Source organism: Balaenoptera acutorostrata, chromosome 3 (assembly GCF_949987535.1).
Source record: "Balaenoptera acutorostrata chromosome 3, mBalAcu1.1, whole genome shotgun sequence".
In the NCBI taxonomy this organism is placed as follows: domain Eukaryota; kingdom Metazoa; phylum Chordata; class Mammalia; order Artiodactyla; family Balaenopteridae; genus Balaenoptera; species Balaenoptera acutorostrata.
In genome coordinates this window covers 112868929-112890309 of record NC_080066.1, presented here as the reverse complement: position 1 = coordinate 112890309, position 21381 = coordinate 112868929, and the positions used below count along the sequence as shown (strand labels likewise).

The 21381-nt window shown below is 35.2% G+C and overlaps 1 protein-coding gene across 1 annotated transcript in view; it reads right to left on the bottom strand.

The window, feature by feature from the left end:
- The window catches only part of SCFD1 (sec1 family domain containing 1), a 136825-nt gene that overhangs the window by 108996 nt on the left and 6448 nt on the right, over positions 1–21381 (bottom strand). Inside the window, exons 3-4 of the mRNA XM_007180675.3 lie at positions 15713–15801; positions 12732–12822 (exon numbers count right to left, since the gene is read on the bottom strand). Of these exons, the coding sequence (XP_007180737.1) occupies positions 12732–12822; positions 15713–15801 (180 nt within the window). The remainder of the gene's footprint in view (positions 1–12731; positions 12823–15712; positions 15802–21381) is intronic.

Sequence of the window (21381 nt, the reverse complement as noted above, 5' to 3'; positions counted from 1 at the left end):
AAAACTATTGAAAGCAGCAAGGGAAAAACGACAAATAACATACAAGGGAACTCCCATAAGGTTAACAGCTGATTTCTCAGCAGAAACTCTATAAGCCAGAAGGGAATGGCATGATATACTTAAAGTGATGAAAGGGAAGGACCTACAACCAAGACTGTGCTATCCGGCAAGGATCTCATTCAGATTCGATGGAGAAATCAAAAGCTTTACAGACAAGCAAAAGCTAAGAGAATTCAGCACCACCAACCAAGCTCTTCAACAAATGCTAAAGGAACTTCTCTAAGTGGGAAACACAAGAAAAGACAAGGACCTACAAAAACAAACCCAAACAGTTAAGAAAATGGTAATAGGAACATACATATCGATAATTACCTTAAACGTGAATGGATTAAATGTTCCAAACCAAAACACACAGGCTTGCTGAATGGATACAAAAACAAGACCCATATATATGCTGTCTACAAGAGACCCACTTCAGATCTAGGGACACATATAGACTGAAAGTGAGGGGATGGAAAAAGATATTCCATTCAAATGGAAATCAAAAGAAAGCTGGAGTGGCAATACTCATATCAGATAAAATAGACTTTAAAATAAAGACTATTACAAGAAGCAAAGAAAGACACTACATAATGATCAAGGGATCGATCCAAGAAGAAGATATAACAATTAAAAATATATATGCACCCAACAGAGGAGCACCTCAATACATAAGGCAACAGCTCAATGCATAACTGCTAACAGCTATAAAAGAGGAAATTGACTGTAACACAGTAATAGTGGGGGACGTTAATACCTCACTTACACCAATGGTCAGATCAACCAAACAGAAAATTAATACGGAAAAACAAGTTTTAAATGACATAATAGACCAGATAGATTTAATTGATATTTATAGGACATTCCATCCAAAAACAGCAGTTTACACTTTCTTCTCAAGTGCACATGGAATATTCTCCAGGACAGATCACATCTTGGGTCACAAATCAAGCCTCAGTAAATTTAAGAAAATTGAAATCATATCAAGCATCTTTTCTGACCACAACGCTATGAGATGAGAAATGAAATACAGGGGAAAAAAAGTAAAAAACACAAACACATGGACACTAAACAATATGTTACTAAATAATCAAGAGATCACTGAAGAAATCAAAGAGGAAATCAAAAAATACCTAGAGACAAATGACAATGAAAACACGATGATCCAAAACCTATGGGATGCAGCAAGAGCAGTTCTAAGAGGGAAGTTTATAGCTATACAAGCCTACCTCAAGAAACAAGAAAAATCTCAAATAAACAACCTAACCTTTCACCTAAAGGAACTAGAGAAAGAAGAACAAACAAAACCCAAAATTAGCAGAAGGAAAGAAATCATAAAGATCAGAGCAGAAATAAATGGAATAGAAACAGAGAAAACAATAGCAAAGATCAATAAAACTAAAAGCTTGTTCTTTGAGAAGATAAACAAAATTGATAAACCATTAGCCAGACTCATCAAGAAAAAGAGGGAGAGGACTCAAATCAATAAAATTAGAAATGAAAAAGGAAAAGGTAACAGACACTGCAGAAATACAAAGCATCCGAAGAGACTACTACAAGCAACTCTATTACAAAAAAATGGACAACCTGGAAGAAATGGACAAATTCTTAGAAAGGTACAACCTTCCAAGACCAAAGCAGGAAGAAATAGAAAATATGAACAGACCAATCACAAGTAATGAAATTGAAACTGTGATTAAAAATCATCCAACAAAACAAAAGCCCAGGACCAGATGGCTTCACAGGTGAATTCTATCAATCATTTAAAGAGTTAACACCCATCCTTCTCAAACTCTTCCAAAAATTGCGAAGGAAGGAATATTCCCAAACTCATTCTATGAGGCCACCATCACCCTGATACCAAAACCAGACAGAGATACTACAAAAAAAGAAAATTACAGACCAATATCACTGATGAATATAGACGCAAAAATCCTCAACAAAATGCTAGCAAACAGAATCCAACAACACATTAAAAGGATCATACACCATGATCAAGTGGGATTTATCCCAGGGATGGAAGGATTCTTCAATATATGTAAATCAATCAATGTGATAAACCATATAAACAAATTGCAGAATAAAAAGCATATGATCATCTCAATAGATGCAGAAAAACCTTTTGATAAAATTCAACACCAATTTATGATAAAAACTCTCCAGAAAATGGGCTTAGAGGGAACCTACCTCAACATAATAAAGGCCATATATGACAAACCCACAGCAAATATCATTCTCAATGGTGAAACACTGAAAGCATTTCCTCTAAGATCAGGAACAAGACAAGGATGTCCACTCTCACCACTATTATTCAACATAGTTTTGGAAGTCCTAGCCACAGCAATCAGAGAAGAAAAAGAAATAAAAGGAACACAAATTGGAAAAGAAGAAGTAAAACTGTCACTGTTTGCAGATGACATGATACTATACATAGAGAATCCTAAAGATGCCACCAGAAAACTACTAGAGCTAATCAATAAATTCGGTAAAGTTGCAGGATACAAAATTAATGCACAGAAATCTCTTGCATTCCTATACACTAATGATGCAAAATCTGAAAGAGAAATTACCAAAACACTCCCATTTACCATTGCAACAAAAAAAATAAAATACCTAGGAATAAACTTACTAGGGAGACAAAAGACCTGTATGCAGAAAACTATAAGACACTGATGAAAGAAATTAAAGATGATACCAACAGATGGACAGATATACCACATTCTTGGATTGGAAGAATCAATATTGTGAAAATTGCTATACTACCCAGAGTAATCTACAGATTCAATGCAATCCCTATCAATTTACCAATGGCATTTTTTACAGAACTAGAACAAAAAGTCTTAAAATTTCTATGGAGACACAAACGACCCTGAATAGCCAAAGCACTCTGGAGGGAAAAATATGGAACTGGAGGAATCAGACTCCCTGATGTCAGACTATACTACAAAACTACAGTAATCAAGACAATATGGTACTGGCACAAAAACAGAAACATAGATCAATGGAACAAGATAGAAAGCCCAGAGATAAACCCACACACCTATGGTCAACTAATCTATGACAAAGGAGGCAAGGATATACAATGGAGACAAGACAGTCTCGTCAATAAGTGGTGCTGGGAAAACTGGACAGCTACATATAAAAGAATGAAATTAGAACACTCCCTAACACTATACACAAAAATAAACTCAAAATGGATTAGAGACCTAAATGTAAGACAGGACACTATAAAACTCTTAGAAGAAACCATAGGAGGAACACTCTTTGACATAAATCACAGCAAGATCTTTTTTGATCCACCTCTTAGAGTAATGGAAATAAAAACAAAAATAAATAAATGGGACCCAATGAAACTTCAAAGCTTTTGCACAGTAAAGGAAACCATAAACAAGACGAAAAGACAACCCTCAGAATGGGAGAAAATATTTGCAAACGAATCAATGGACAAAGGATTAATCTCCAAAATATATAAGCAGCTCATGCAGCTGAATACTAAAAAAACAAACAACCCAATCCAAAAACGGGCAGAAGACCTAAATAGACATTTCTCCAAAGAAGACATACAGATGGCCAAGAAGCACTTGAAAAGCTGCTCAACACCACTAACTATTAGAGAAATGCAAATCAAAACTACAATGAGGTATCACGTCACACCAGTTAGAATGGGCATCATCAGAAAATCTGCAAACAACAAATGCTGGAGAGAGGGCGGAGAAAAGGGAACCCTCTTGCACTGTTGGTGGGAATGTAAATTGATATAGCCACTATGGAAAACAGTATGGAGGTTCCTTAAAAAATTAAAAATAGAATTACCATATGATCCAGCAATCCCACTACTGGGCATATACCCAGAGAAAACCATAATTCAAAAAGACACATGCACCTCAATGTTCATTTCAGCACTATTTACAATAGCCAGCTCATGGAGTCAACCTAAATGCCCACTGACAGACGAATGGAAAAAGAAGATGTAGTACATATATACAATGTAATACTACTCAGCTATAAAAAGTAACGAAATTGGGTCATTTGTAGAGACGTGGATGTATCTAGAGACCGTCATACAGAGTGAAGTAAGTCAGAAAGAGAAAAACAAATATCGTATATTAACGCATATATGTGGAACCTAGAAAAATGGTACAGATGAACCGGTTTGCATGGTGGAAATTGAGACACAGATGTAGAGCACAAACGTATGGACACCAAGGGGGGAAAGCAGTGGAGGGGCTGGTGTGGCGGTGTGATGAATTGGGCGATTGGGACTGACATGTATACACTGATGTGTATAAAATTGATGAGTAATAAGGACCTGCTGTATAAAAAAATAAATTAAATTAAATTCAAAAATTAAAAAAAAATTAATAAAAAAATAAAAAAGATGTCAATACTCTCCAAATTGATCTACAGATTAAGTGAAATACTTATCAGTTGATTTCTTTATAGAAACTGACAAGCTAATCTTAAAATTAATATGAAAATTTAAGGGATCCAGAAAAGCCAAAACAATGTTGAAAAAAAATGTACAAAGTTGGAGGACTCAACTTCCCAATTTCAAAACTTGCTACAGAGCAGAAGCAAGAAGAACTACAATCCTGCAGCCCGTGGAACGAAAACCACATTCACAGAAAGAGAGACTAAATGAAAAGGCAGAGGACTATGCACCAGATGAAGGAACAAGATAAAACCCCAGAAAAACAACTAAATGAAGTGGAGATAGGCAACCTGCCAGTAAAAGAATTCAGAATAATGATAATGAAGATGATCCAGGGCCTCGGAAAAAGAATGGAGGCAAAGATCGAGAAGATGCAAGAAATGTTTAACAAAGACCTAGAAGAATTAAAGAACAAACAGAGATGAACAATACAATAACTGAAATGAAAACTACACTGGAAGGAATCAATAGCAGAATAACTGAGGCAGAAGAACGTATAAGTGACCTGGAGGATAGAATGGTGGAATTCACTGTCATGGAATACAATTAAGAAAAAAGAATGAAAAGAAATGAAGACAGCCTAAGAGACCTCTGGAACAATATTAAACGCAACAATATTCGCATTATAGGGGTCCCAGAAGGAAAAGAGAGTGAGAAAGGACCTGAGAAAATATTTGAAGAGATTATAGTCAAAAAATTCCCTAACATGGGAAAGGAAATAGCCACCCAAGTCCAGGAAGCACAGAGAGTCCCAGGCAGGATAAACCCAAGGAGAAACACGCCAAGACATGTATTAATGAAATTGACAAAAAATTAAAGACAAAGAAAAATTATTGAAAGCAACAAGGGAAAAACGACAAATAACATACAAGGGAACTCCCGTAAGGTTAACAGCTGATTTCTCAGGAGAAACTCTACAAGCCAGAAGGGAGTGGCACAATATATTTAAAGTGATGAAAGGGAAGAATCTACAATCAAGATTACTCTACCTGGCAAGGATCTCATTCAGATTCGAAGGAGAAATCAAAAGCTTTTACAGACAAGCAAAAGCTAAGAGAATTCAGCACCACAAACCAGCTCTACAACAAATGCTAAAGGAACTTCTCTGAGTGGGAAACACAAGAGAAGAAAAGGACCTACAAAAACAAACCCAAAACAATTAAAATGGTAATAGGAACATACATAGCAATAATTACCTTAAATGTGAATAGATTAAATGCTCCAACCAAAAGACACAGGCTCAATGAATGGAATCAAAAACAAGACCCATATATATGCTATGTACAAGAGACCCACTTCAGACCTAGGGACACATACAGACTGAAAGTGAGGGGGTTGAAAACGATATTCCATGCAAATGGAAATGAAAAGAAAGCTGGAGTAGCAATTCTCATATCAGACAAAATAGACTTTAAAATAGAGAATGTTACAAGAGACAAGGAAGGATACTACATAATGATCAAGGGATCAAGAAGAAGAAATAACAATTAGAAATACATATGCACCCAACAGAGGAGCACCTCAATACATAAGGCAAATGCTATCAGCTATAAAAGAGGAAATCAACAGTAACACAATAATAGTGGGGGACTTTAACACCTCACCTACACCAATGAACAGATCATCCAGACAGAAAATTAATAAGGAAACACAAGCTTTAAATAACACAATAGACCACATAGATTTAATTGATATTTGTAAGACATTCTAACCGAAAACAGCAGATTACACTTTCTTCTCAAGTGCACATGGAACATTCTCCAGGATAGATCACATCTTGGGTCACAAATCAAGCTTCAGTAAATTGAAGAAAATTGAAATCATATCAAGCATCTTTTCCAACCACAACAACGCTATGAGATTAGAAGTAAATTACAGGGAAAAAAAACACATAAAAATCAGAAACACATGTAGGCTAAACAATATGTTACTGAAAAATCAAGAGATCACTGAAGAAATCAAAGAGGAAATCAAAAAATACCTAGACACAAATGACAATGAAAACACGATGATCCAAAACCTATGGGATGTAGCAAGAGCAGTTCTAAGAGGGAAGTTTATAGCAATACAATCCTACCTCAAGAAACAAGGAAAATCTCAAATAAACAATCTAACCTTACACCTAAAGGAACTAGACAAAGAAGAACAAACAAAACCCAAAGTTAGTAGAAGGAAAGAAATCATAAAGATTAAAGCAGAAATAAATGGAATAGAAACAAAGAAAACAATAGCAAAGATCAATAAAACTAAAAGCTGGTTCTTTGAGAAGATAAACAAAATTGATAAACCTTTAGCCACTCATCAAGAAAAACAGGGAGAGGCCTCAAATCATAAAATTAGAAATGAAAAAGGAGAAGTTACAACGGACATTGCAGAAATACAAAGCATCATAAGAGACTACTACAAGGAACTCTATGCCAATAAAAAGGACAACCTGGAAGAAATGGACAAATTCTTACAAAGGTATAACCTTCCAAGACCAAAGCAGGAAGTAATAGAAAACATGAACAGACCAATCACAAGTAATGAAATTGAAACTGTGATTAAAAATCTTCCAACAAACTAAAGTCCAGGACCATATGGCTTCACAGGTGAATTCTATCAAACATTTAGAGAAGAGCTAACACCTACCCTTCTCAAACTCTTCCAAAAAATTGCAGAGGAAGGAACACTCCCAAACTCATTCTACGAGGCCATCATTACCCTGATATCAAAACCAGACAAAGATACCACAAAAAAAGAAAATTACAGACCAATATCACTGATGAATATAGACGCAAAAATCCTCAAGAAAATACTAGCAAACAGAATCCAACAACACATTAAAAGGATCATACACCATGATCAAGTGGGATTTAGCCCAGGGATGCAAGGATTCTTCAACATACACAAATCAATCAATGTGTGATACACCATATTAACAAATTGAAGAATAAAAACCATGTGATTCTCTCAACAGATGCAGAAAAAGCTTTTGACAAAAATCAACACCCATTTCTGATAAAAACTCTCCAGAAAGTGGGCATAGAGGGAACCTACCTCAACATAATAGAAGCCATATGTGACAAACCTACAGCAAACATCATTCTCAATGGTGAAAAACTGAAAGCATTTCCTCTAAGATCAGGAAATAGACAAGGATGTCCACTCTTGCCACCATTATTCAACATAGTTTTGGAAGTCCTAGCCACAGCAATCAGAGAAGAAAAAGAAATAAAAGGAACACAAATTGGAAAAGAAGAAGTAAAACTGTCACTGTTTGCAGATGACACGACACTACATATAGATAAACCTAAAGATGCCACCAGAAAACTACTAGAGCTAATCAATGAATTTGGTAAAATTGCAGGATACAAAATTAATGCACAGAAATCTCTTGCATTGCTATACACTAACAACGAAAGATCAGGAAGAGAAATTAAGGAAACAATCCCATTCACCACTGCAACAAAAAGAATAAAATAGCTAGAAATAAACCTACCTAAAAGACCTGTACTCAGAAAACTATAAGACACTGATGAAAGAAATCAAAGATGACAGAAACAGATGGACAGATATACCATGTTCTTGGATAGGAAGAATCAACATTGTGAAAATGACTATACTACCCAAAGCAATCTACAGATTCAATGCAATCCCTATCAAATTACCAATGGCATTTTTTACAGAACTAGAACAAAAAATGTTAAAATTTGTATGGAGACACAAAAGACCCTGAATAGCCAATGCAGCCTTGAAGGAAAAAAAAGGAGCTGGAGGAATCAGGCTCCCTGACTTCAGACTATACCACACAGCTACAGCCATCAAGACAGTATGGTACTGGCACAAAAACAGAAATATAGATCAATGGAACAGGACAGAAACCCCAGAGATAAATCCACATACCTATGGTCAACTAAGCTGTGATAAAAGAGGCAAGAATATACAGTGGAGAAAAGACAGTCTCTTCAGTAAGTGGTGCTGGGAAAACTGGACAGCTACATGTAAAAGAATGAAATTAGAACACTCCCTAACACGATACACAAAAATAAACTCAAAATGAATTAAAGACCTAAATTAAGACTGGACACCCTAAAACTCTCAGAGGAAAACATACAAAGAACATTCTCTGACATAAATCAGAGCAAGATCTTTTTTGACCCACCTTCTAGTGTAATGGATATAAAAAGAAAAATAAACAAATGGGACCTAATGAAACTTAAAAGCTTTTGCACAGCAAAGGAAACCATAAACAAGACAAAAGGACAGCCCTCAGAATGGGAGAAAATATTTGCAAACGAATCAATGGACAAAGGATTAATCTCTAAAATATATAAACAGCTCAGGCAGCTCAATATGAAAAAAACAAACCACCCAATCAAAAAATGGGCAGAAGACCTAAATAGACAATTCTCCAAAGAAGACATACAGATGGCCACAGGCACATGAAAAGCTGTGCAACATCACTAATTATTAGAGAAGTGCAAAGCAAAACTACAATGAGGTATCACCTCACACTGTTTAGAATGGGCATCATTAGAAAATCTACAAACAACAAATGCTGGAGAGGGTGTGGAGAAAAGGGAACCCTCTTGCACTGTTGGCGGGAATGTAAACTGATACAGCCACTATGGAGAACAGCCTTAAAAAACTAAAAACAGAATTACCATATGACCCAGCAATCCCACTACTGGGCATATACCCAGAGAAAACCGTAATTCAAAAAGACACATGCACCCCAATGTTCACTGCAGCACTATTTACAATACCCAGGTCTTGGAAGCAACCTAAATGTCCATCGACAGACAAATGGATAAAGCAGATGTGGTACATATATACAATGGAATATTACTCAGCCATATAAAGGAATGAAATTGGGTCATTTGTAGAGACTTGGATGGACCTATAGACCATCATATAGAGTGAAGTAAGCCAGAAAGAGAAAAACAAATATCATACATTAACGCATATATGTGGTATCTAGAAAAATGGTACAGATGATTCGGTTTGCAAGGCAGAAATAAGAGACACAGATGTAGAGAACTTTTGGACACCAAGCGGGGCAAGTGGGGGTGGGGTGGGGGGTGGTGCTGGTGGGATGAATTGGGAGATTGGAATTGACATATATACACTAATATGTATAAAATACATAACTAATAAGAACCTGCTGTATAAAAAATAAATTAATTAAATTAAATTTAAAAAAAGGAAAATGTAATAAGTTAATAAACAAAAAACTCAATTAAATAGAGTTGGGAGACCAGAAGGGGGAGCTCTCACACCCTGTGATGATAGAACCTAACAGGAAGAAGACAGACTCCTTTCCTGGCAAGGACTCAGCCAATGCAAAGCCATGAGCTCTTTGTTTTAGTTATGGTCTGTATATTTTCACACTGGACTGACGACTTTCCTTGAAGACAGACTACCTCTTTTTTGGCTAAAGTCTTTTTAGAAAAGGTTATCCTTACCTGGGGAACTCCTCTAGAACTCTGAGGTACCCATCTTACTGGCCAGGTGCTTTGACAAGTCCTTTTCCTCTCTATATAAGTGCTCTCCTTCCTTCGCCATGCCGGGACTTGCATGTGGTTTGGCATGGTTGCAGACCCCAAATTGCAATTCTCTGCTAATACTGAATAAACCCATCTTTGCTGGAGAAATATTTGGCAGTGTTTTTGTCTCAGGTCAACAGCAGTCTATGTGCTAGCATGTGCACTGTTAATGGGTTTGTCACTGTTTCTATGCTTTTTCAGTGGGCAGAGTAAGGAAATCCTTTTTTTTTCTTTTAAGGAGATAATATATCATGAGTTCATACTGATATTTCCAATTCAAGTTTAAGAGTATAGGGTTATTTCTTAACCTCTGATTTTCTATTTCCATCTGTTTTCTCTCACACTAAAAAAAACAAAAACAAAAAAATAAAAAACTTGCCACAAAGCAAGACTAATCAAGACAGGGTGGTACTGGCATAAGGACAGACACAGAAATCAATGGAAAAGAACTGACAGTCCAGAAATAAACCAATTTATCTATTTTTAATTAATTTCTGACAAGGCTGCCAAGGCTTCATTGGGGAAAGAACAGTCTCTTCAAAAAAGGATGCTGGGAGAACTGGATAGCCACATGCAAAAGAATGAAGTTGGATACCTACCTTATAGCACATATAAAAATTAACTCAAAAAGTATGAAATACCTAAATACAAGCCCCAAAACTATAAAAATCTTCAAACAAAACAGAGATTTGGCAATGGTTTCTTTCTCTTTTTCTAAGAAATACACATTTATTTGTATTTTCAATACCGCAAGTTCAGTAGCAATTATGAGCTGGCAATGGTTTCTTAAATATGACACCAAAAGCACAGGCAACTAAAGAAAAAATGAAATTAAGTTTAAAACCACAATTAAAAATTTTTGTGCTCCACAGGATACTATTAAGAAAGTGAAAAGATAACCCACAGGATGGGAGAAAACATCTGCAAATAATACACTTGATAAAGGTCCAGTATTCAAAATATATAAAGTACTCTAACAACAATAAAAAGACAACCCAATTTAAAACTGGACAAGGGATCTGAATTGACATTTCTCCAAAGATACAAACTGCCAATAAACACATGAAAAGATGCTTAATATCATTAGTCATCAGGGAAATGCAAATCAAAACCACAGTGAGATACCACTTTACACCCAGTAGGATGACTACAATCAAAATGTCAGATAATAAGAAGTACTAGCGAGGATCTGGAGGAACTGGAACACTCAAACACTGCTGGAGGGAATAGAAAATGATGCAACCACCTCAGAAAATAGTCTGGCAATTCCTCAAAAGGTTAACCATGGTGTTACCATTTGACGTAGCAATTCCATTCCTAGGTGTTCATGCACACAGGAGAAATGAAAACATATGCCTACACAGAAACTTGTACACAAATGTTTATAGTAGCATTACTTACAACAGCCAAAAGGTGGAAACAACCCAAATGATAAATGGATAAACAAAATTTGGTATATCCATACAATGGAATATTATTCAGCAATAAAAAGGAAAGAACTACTGATAACATCTACAGTATGGATGAATTTTGAAAACATTATGCTAAGAGAAAGAAGCCAGATACAACAGACCATGTATATGATTCTATTCATATGTAATATGCTGAACAGGCAAATATACAGAAACAAATAGTACCTTAGGGATGGGGGTTCAGGGGTTGGGGATGTAATAGTTAAGGTGATGAAAATGTTCTTTAATTCATTATGGTGATGGCTGCACACCTGTGCGAATATACTAAAAACCAATGAACTGCTTTGGGTAAATTGTATGGTATGTAAATTATATGTCAATAAAGATGTTTTAAAACAAGAAAAGAAGAAGGGATTGGTAAATCGTACTTCTTTTAAAAATGGCATAGTTGGGTTTATGCAGGGTAAAAGAGAAAGCTGGGCATTATTAGCTCTATAGGACACAAAATTTGTGACCTTCACTAACAAACAAAGTAATTTGATTCAACGGTCAATAACAAGTAAAGATGCTTGTGACTTACAGCAGACACCATTAGCTACCTATCCAATATCTATTTTCCCCTTCTTCCTTGCTAAAAGAATACAGATTTTATTTGGGGGTGACAATACACTCATCTAAATATTAACTTTTGTGGCCTCCCTTGATGCTAATTCTATCCAGTGAGACATAAATGAAAGTCTTCTGGGAGCTTCTGGGAAAGCTTAGCTTTCCTGACCAAAATCAACCGTCAGGGCTGGCATAGTTAATTTCTCCCTTCTTCTTGCCTTGAACATATATTGTGATGTCTAAAGTTGCAGCTGCCATCTTGCATCCGTGAAGCAAGGAGCAAGACAGTGAAAAACAACAAACTAAAGATGACAGCTCAAAAAGACAGAAGGGAAAAAAAAAAAAAAAAAAAAAAAAAAAGACAGAAGGGGCCTGGATCTTTGATTACTTAAAAGAGCTGCTATACCAAGCTGGACTTCCTATTCAGACTTTCTATTATCTTAGAAAAATAAAACCTTATTTTTAAAAGCTCATATAGTTAGGTTTTCTGTTTTTTAAAGCCAGACTCAGTCTCAATCAAAATAATGTTTCCTCAGCCAAAAAATTTTAAATCTTTCAGTCTATTTAAAATTCAAAGATAGTCTCAAAAATTGAAGTGGGAAATTGGGTTAAGGAAATTTCTGATTTTTCGCACTGGACATCTAAGATTTTTTTTTTTTGAAAAAAAAATCTGTTTCCACCTTCAAGAATAAGGAAAATAAGAACTCATATTACCTGACACATTCTGTCAATATTTTCTTCAGTTGGCATTACGAAGTACACTGCAGGAACATCTGGAATAGGATCTCGATCAGAGTGCAAAAGCCTAGGACACATAAAGAATATAAAACTTTTTTCTTAGTCACTTATCTAAAAAGATAGCTAAAAATTTTACAGTATTTCTCAAACTAGTTCACCAGTTCAAGGACAGTGACCAGTACTCTAAAAGCTCTTGATGCAATTAATTATTTAACCCAGCCTTCTCCTTATATCAATGTTAATATTATTTATTAGTAAGATCCTAATCTCAGTCTTCATTTCTTGTACTCCAATCACCTTATTTCTAATACCGCTTATGGTCAGTCTCTTCTACCAATAGTCTCCTTGAATGAGAACTAAAGCACATTCAAAATCAATTTTATTCCCATTTTTCATAGAAATATGGTGGGGGGAGGTAAGAGGGAGGAAAGTACAGTTCTCTGAGAGGGAAAACAGAAAGCTGGAACTATCTTTAGAAGCAATGAAAAAATTTAACCATAAATAAAATCAAATATATTTTTTAAATGAAAGGTATACGAATGCTTCCTTAAAACTTTAAGACAGTCTATATTGTTCTACTTGTTGCTTCGTAAGAGAATGCATAAGAGATCGGCTAAGCATCTTATAGATTGTACCACTTGATAGTTTTCTCTTTTACAGTTCAGGAAGTATATTCATTCAAATATCCCAATATCAACTGAGAAAATATCTTTATTCTCCACTGTAAGATTTCACCATGCTTATATCAGGAAATATGAGAAATGTTCTATTTCTACAATATTCTAGTCATCCTTCTATACGCAATATTCCATACACAATCTACATACATCCTTCTATATATACAATTATTTCAGTCATCCTTATAAAGGAGAGAGTCAAAGAGGCACATGCTGCCAGTGAGCCTGCATTTGATAACTTTTTTCCCTCTGTTTGGCTACTGCTAACACCAGAAGGATTATAATGTGCTGGCAGCCATTGTTTGTTGTCTTCTTACACTGGCTGTCCAACTACCTAAAGGGCTACAACCACCAATTCATGTTCTGGAAACTGTAATTATTGTTTCCTATAAATCAGCCTAAACCAGCTTGCAGAATATAAAGTAACTGATGAAGTATTCTCCAGCAAAAAAGGAAGAATAGTCAGAGGCAAGGTGCACAGGAATTTACCAGAGTAGCTGTGTAATCCTTTCATGCTCTGATGGCAATAGCAACAGGTGGGCAGCAAGAATGCACAACTCTCAAACTGGCAGAATATCTTGTCACTCCTTAAGGAAGTACTGAGACCTCACTGTTATTAGTCACTGTTTCTGAGTCACTATGGTTCAGTAGACAAACAGCCCAGAAACAGTGGTCAAGCAATCTGGACACGACTCTGCTATTAATTACCTGTACAATCATGGGACAATCACTCGAACTCTACAAACTTTAGTCTTTTTATTAGTAAAATAAAATAAAGGAGTTAAATAGTAAGGTAGCAATAGTAACCAATGCTTATAATAAACCATCATTTTCAAGGATGGCATCAAGCTTAACTCCAGTTTAGGTCATAAGCATTAACATGTCACCACCAACAAATGTGTAGTTTAAGTCTGACATAAAAATGAGAGGAAGAACCTGCCAAATACCACGTTTCATCAAACCTAAGGTGCTATCAATTTTAAAACATATTATTAAAACAGGCAGAAAATGCTGCCAATTAAACTATGTCATGGCATTATTAAGTAGACCTTAATTTCAGAAATATTAAATTAAAAAGTAAATTTTAGAATTAATGTAATATTCTATTAATTTAAAACAAATATTCAATATAAAATTGAAGAATTGAAGAATTTAACAAGATTCTGATACGCTACTCACTGGAAATCTAAAACCACATTCCCAATAAAAGAGCACACTATAATTCAATATATTAAAATATCACAGACTGAAAACTGATTATAACGTCATAAAAGAACAAAATGCAACTAAGTTAGAACACCGTAAAACTGGACTCCTTCAGTACATAAAAGTATTAGTACCTATTCATGTATACAGCCCCTCTTTAAATGTTCTATTGTTCTATTAGGCCAAGTCTACAAAGTAATGCAATTTGTTTTATTTATGAGACGTACCATAAGGAATATAATCAAATAAATTTAGTAGTTAAGAAGACAACATAGATAGTTCCCTATGGTGATTAAGTCATTACTTCCTAGTTACTTAAATTTTTCATATTAATGATATACTAATTTAGGTATTCCTCTTTTTAAAAAGTGTATTTGAATTAAAGAAATAAAAAATTTTCAGAGCTGAAAGAGACCTTGAAACAACCAGTTATTTTCCTTTACATAAGAGAGTAAACCAGTCTGTAGGAAAAGACACAAGAGAGAAAATTTAAATTATGAAATTTCAAATTCTCAGACTGAGGATTATTTTTAACTTCAGAAATAAAGGGTTAAATAAAACAAGATAATGGAAAAAATGTTCTCTATATGCAAGTACTATAACCTAATACTATTTTCTTGATAAATGTCCCTTAGTAATTTGATTTCAGGGTGGCTAAAGACATTTTTAAAAATGTATTTGAGGGACTTCCCTGGTGGTGTAATACTTAAGAATCCGCCTGCAGGGGACATGGGTTCAAGCCCTGGTCCGGGAAGATCCCACATGCCTCAGAGCAACTAAGTCCGTGCGTCACAACTACTGAGCCTGCGCTCTAGAGCCCACGGGCCACAACTACTGAAGGCCATGCGCCTAGAGCCTGTGCTTTGCAACAAGAGAAGCCAACGCAGTAAGAAGCCCGTGCACTGCAACAAAGAGTAGTCCCCGCTCGCCACAACTAGAGAAAGCCCGTGTGCAGCAACAAAGACCCAATGCAGCCAAAAATAAATAAGATATAAATACATTTATTAAAACAAAAGAAAACAAAACAATGTATTTGAAAACAAATGCCATTACTAGAAACACGTTAAAACTCACAGATGCAGAGTGATTCCCATGTCTCTCAGCTCCTTCACAGATAGCAGAGGAGAGATGATATCTTGGCCAAATCTGTCATAAATGAGCACCTAGCAGAAACAAAACAAAAGTCATGCGTTTTTTTAAAATATTATTATCAGTGAACAGTCAACAGAGAACCCAATATTAAGATTATGTTCAAGTACATTTTATTTTAATATACTGAATTCTTATACTTACCTCAATTTAATATTTTCCATAATTATTTACCAAAATGTCCATTCATCTAGTAATCCATTCTTAAAAGCATTATTACTTGGGCTAAAATAAATTATTATATAAATTTTTTCTTATAAAATACTTTTTCTAAGTTAAAAAACATACCAGAGACTATAAAATCTTCATCTTAGTTTATAATAAAGGACTTGGAACATACAGCAGACTCACTTACACTCCCCTATCCCATTCACATATATCCTTTCTAAAAAGAGAAGTAAAAATTAGTCACTTTCAAAACTAATGCTTAACAAGTTCCAAGACTGTAAAGAAAATTTAGTAATTTAAGTATCTCATGCATTTCCTCACATTCTGAAAGTGTTAAAACTGACACCTCTGATGAGTAGTAAGTATTCCAACTGGGTCTTCTAACTCAGAATTAGTTTTAGAGTTTAGGCAAATAAAAGAGACCCTTCAACTAATAGGTGTTTTCCACTACTAAATCAATAATTCTTAATGGAGTAAGAAATTGCTAATGAGAGGATAAAACATACTGTCATACAAAAACATGGTTTGTTTGAATGCCAGCATTCAAACAAAGGATAGAAAAGCTAAAAATCTTCCTGCTCCAGTTACAAAAGGCTGGATGTTATATCCTTCAAAAATCTTCCTTCCTTACACCTCAATATATCTGTATTATTAATCTTGTGATAGAGAAGTGATGGGTAGGGAAAGAATCTGACACAAATCTATACCCCAGAAATTCTCAAGTTATTTAATTCAAATGCTGAACATAGGCACTAGAAAGAATAAACAAGTATAGTTTACACAAAGGGCAATAAGAAGATGACTACAAATAAACAGGAAGGAAGAGGAAAATGAGGGGACACGCTAAAGCTTAAATTATAAATCATTTTTCAGATGACTTTAATCACCTTTAGAGTTAATCCAAAGGACTTAGCAAGACTCATGAGAGTTTTCAAAACACCCCAAACTGTAACCAAGTTGATCTGTTTTTGATTCTTACAAAGAGAGAAGTATAAACTGACTATAATCTAACAAGTTTAGACCTAATCAATTGTATTATAATCTCTTTGAAGAAAAAGAAACAGTGATCATGAAGTTTAGAATGAAGGAGCTCAAAGAATAGGAATTTTAAAAGATTCTCCAGCATTTCTCAAAGGAAAAAGATTATAGATTGCTTTCTGGTCCAATTAACATTTTTACTGACAGTTTTATATATCATAAATTAATAAAATGCATTCTGGTTTACAGATCACTCTCTCATTAGTTGATTAAAATGGACCAGTATCCCTAAGTCTGAGTAACCTTAAGAAAGCTTGCAAGATCAAAATTCTGGATTTGTAAAGCTAAGGAACAAAACTTCAACTGGAATAAAGACCTATCAGTGAGGCCCCACCTAAGAAATCAGCTGGATTCTCTAGATGAATATTATTATCATTGCCTGTGTCATTCCATAAAATATTTATCAAAAAGGATTCACATTTTCTCCCATTCTGCAGGTTGTCTTTTCATTTTGTTGATGGTTTCCTTAGCTGTGCAAAAGCTTTTAAGTTTGATTAGGTCCCATTTGTTTATTTTTGCTTTTATTTCCTTTGCCTTGGGAGATTGATAAGAAAATACTGCTATGATTTATGTCAGAGAATGTTTTGCCTATATTCTCTTCTAGGAGTTTTATGGTGTCATATCTGACATTTAGGTCTTTAAACCATTTTGAACTTATTTTTGTATGTGGTATGAGGGAATGTTCTAATTTCACTGATTTACATATACCTGTCCATCACTTGTTGAAGACACTGTCTTTTCTCCATTGTATGTTCTTGCCTCCTTTGTCATAGATTGACCGTAGGTGTGTGGGTCTCTTTCTGGGCTCTCTATTCTGATCCATTGATCTATTTGTCTGTTTTTGTGCCAATACCATGCTGTTGGACTACTGTAACTTTGTAGTATTGTCTGAAGTCTGGGAGGGTTATGCCTCCAGCTTTGTTCTTTTTTCTCAGGATTGCTTTGGCAATTCTGGGTCTTTTGGTTCCATATAAATTTTAGGATTATTTGTTCTAGTACTGTGAAAAATGTTATGAGAGAAAATATTTGCAAGTAATGCGGCCAACAGTGGGTTAATATCCAAAATATACTAACAGCTCATACAACTCAATATCAAAAAAACCAACAATTCAATCAAAAAATGGGCAGAAGATCTAAATAGACATCTCTCCAAAGAAGACATACAGATGGCAAACAGGCACATGAAAAGATGCTCAACACCACTAATCATTAGAGAAATGCAAATCAAACCCACAATGAGGTATCGCCTCACATTGGTCAGAATGGCTATCATCATAAAGTCGACAAATAAATGCTGGAGAGAGTGTGGAGAAAAGGGAACCCTCATACACTGCTGGTGGTAATGTAAACTGGTACAGCCACTATGGAAAACAGTACAGAGGTTCCTTAAAAAACTAAAAATAGAGCTACAATATGATCCAGGATTCCCACTCTTGGGTATATATCTGGAAAAAATGAAAACTCTAATTTGAAAAGATATATGTACCCCAATGTTCATAGCAGCGCTATTTACAATAGCCAAGATGTGGAAACAACCCAAGGGCCCATAAACAGATGACTGGTTTAAGAGGATGTGGTATGAGGAGAAACAAGAAGAACTACAATCCTGCAGCCTGTGGAACAAAAACCACATTCACAGAAAGACAGACAAAATGAAAAGGCAGAAGGCTATGTACCAGATGAAGGAACAAGATAAAATCCCAGAAAAACAATAAATGAAGTGGAGATAGGCAACCTGCCAGAAAAAGAATTCAGAATAATGATAGTGAAGATGATCCAGGACCTCGGAAAAAGAATGGAGGCAAAGATCAAGAAGATGCAAGAAATGTTTAACAAAGACCTAGAAGTATTAAAGAACAAACACAGAGATGAACAATATGATAACTGAAATGAAAAATACACTAGAAGGAATCAATAGCAGAATAACTGAGGTAGAAGAATGGATAAGTGACCTGAAAGAATGGTGGAATACACTGCCGCAGAACAAAATTAAGAAAAAAGAATGAAAAGAAATGAAGACAGCCTGAGACCTCTGGAAAAACATTAAACACAACAACATTCACATTATAGGGGTGCCAGAAGGAGAAGAGAGAGAGAAAGGACCCGAGAAAATATTTGAAGAGATTATAGTCAAAAAATTCCCTAACATGGGAAAGGAAATAGCCACCCAAGTCTAGGAAACACAGAGAGTCCCAGGCAGGAAAAACCCAAGGAGAAACATGCCGAGACACATAGTAATCAAATTGGCAAAAATTAAAGACAAAGAAAAATTATTGAAAGCAACAAGGGAAAAACGACAAATAACATACAAGGGAACTCCCGTAAGGTTAACAGCTGATTTCTCAGCAGAAACTCTACAAGCCAGAAGGGAGTGGCACAATATATTTAAAGTGATGAAAGGGAAGAACCTACAACCAAGATTACTCTACCCAGCAGGGATCTCATTCAGATTCGAAGGAGAAATCAAAAGCTTTACAGACAAGCAAAAGATAAGAGAATTCAGCACTGCAAAACCAGCTCTACAACAAATGCTAAAGGAACTTCTCTGAGCGGGAAACACAAGAGAAGAAAAGGACCTACAAAAACAACCCAAAACAATTAAGAAAATGGTCACAGGAACATACGTATCAATAATTACCTTAAATGTGAATGGATTAAATACTCCAACCAAAACACACAGGTTTGCTGAATGGATACAAAAACAAGACCCATATGTATGCTATCTATAAGAGACCCACTTCAGACCTAGGGACACATATAGACTGAAAGTGAGGGGATTGAAAACAATATTCCATGCAAATGGAAATGAAAAGAAAGCTGGAGTAGCAATTCTAATATCAGATAAAATAGACTTTAAAATAGAGAATGTTACAAGAGACAAGGAAGGACACTACATAACGATCAAGGGATCAATCCAAGAAGAAGATATAACAATTATAAATACATATGCACACAACATAGGAGCACCTCAATACATAAGGCAAATGCTAACAGCTATAAAAGAGGAAATAAACAGTGACACAATAATAGTGGGGGACTTTAACACCTCACCTACACCAATGAACGGATCATCTAGACAGAAAATTAATAAGGAAACACAAGCTTTAAATAACACAATAGACCACATAGACTTAATTGATATTTGTAGGACATTCCATCCAAAAACAGCAGATTACACTTTCTTCTCAAGTGCACACGGAACATTCTCCAGGATAGATCACATCTTGGGTCATAAATCAAGCCTTGGTAAATTTAAGAAAATTGAAATCATATCAAGCAACTTTTCTGACCACAGCACTATGAGATTAGAAATAAATTACAGGGAAAAACCCCGTAAAAATCACAAACACATGGAGGCTAAACAATACATTACTAAATAACCAAGATATCACTGAAGAAATCAAAGAGGAAATCAAAAAATACCTAGAGACAAATGACAACAAAAACACAACGATCCAAAACCTATGGGATGTAGCAAGAGCAGTTCTAAGAGGGAAGTTTATAGCAATACAATCCTACCTCAAGAAACAAGAAAAATCTCAAATAAACAATCTAACCTTACACCTAAAGGAACTAGAGAAAGAAAAACAAACAAAACCCGAAGTTAGTAGAAGGAAAGAAATCATAAAGATCAAAGCAGAAATAAATGGAATAGAAACAAAGAAAACAATATCAAAGATCAATAAAATTAAAAGCTGGTTCTTTGAGAAGATAAACAAAATTGATAAACCTTTAGCCAGACTCATCAAGAAAAAGAGGGACAGGACTCAAATAAATAAAATTAGAAATAAAAAAGGAGAAGTTACAACGGACACCGCAGAAATACAAAGCATCGTAAGAGACTGCTACAAGGAACTCTATGCCAATAAAATGGACAACCTGGAAGAAATGGACAAATTCTTACAAAGGTATAACCTACCAAGACCAAAGCAGGAAGAAATAGAAAATATGAACAGACCAATCACAAGTAATGAAATTGAAACTGTGATTAAAAATCTTCCAACAAACAGAAGTCCAGGACCAGATGGTCACAGGGGAATTCTGTCAAACATTTAGAGAAGAGCTAACACCTATCCTTCTCAAACTCTTCCAAAAAACTGCAGAGGAAGGAACACTATGAAACTCATTCTACGAGGTCATCATCACCCTGATATCAAAACCAGACAAAGATACCACAAAAAAAGAAAATTACAGACCAATATCACTGATGAATTTAGACGCAAAAATCCTCAAGAAAATACTAGCAAACAGAATCCAACAACACATTAAAAGGATCATACACCATGATCAAGTGGGATTTAGCCCAGGGATGCAAGGATTCTTCAACATACGCAAATCAATCAATGTGATACACCATATTAACAAATTGAAGAATAAAAACCATGTGA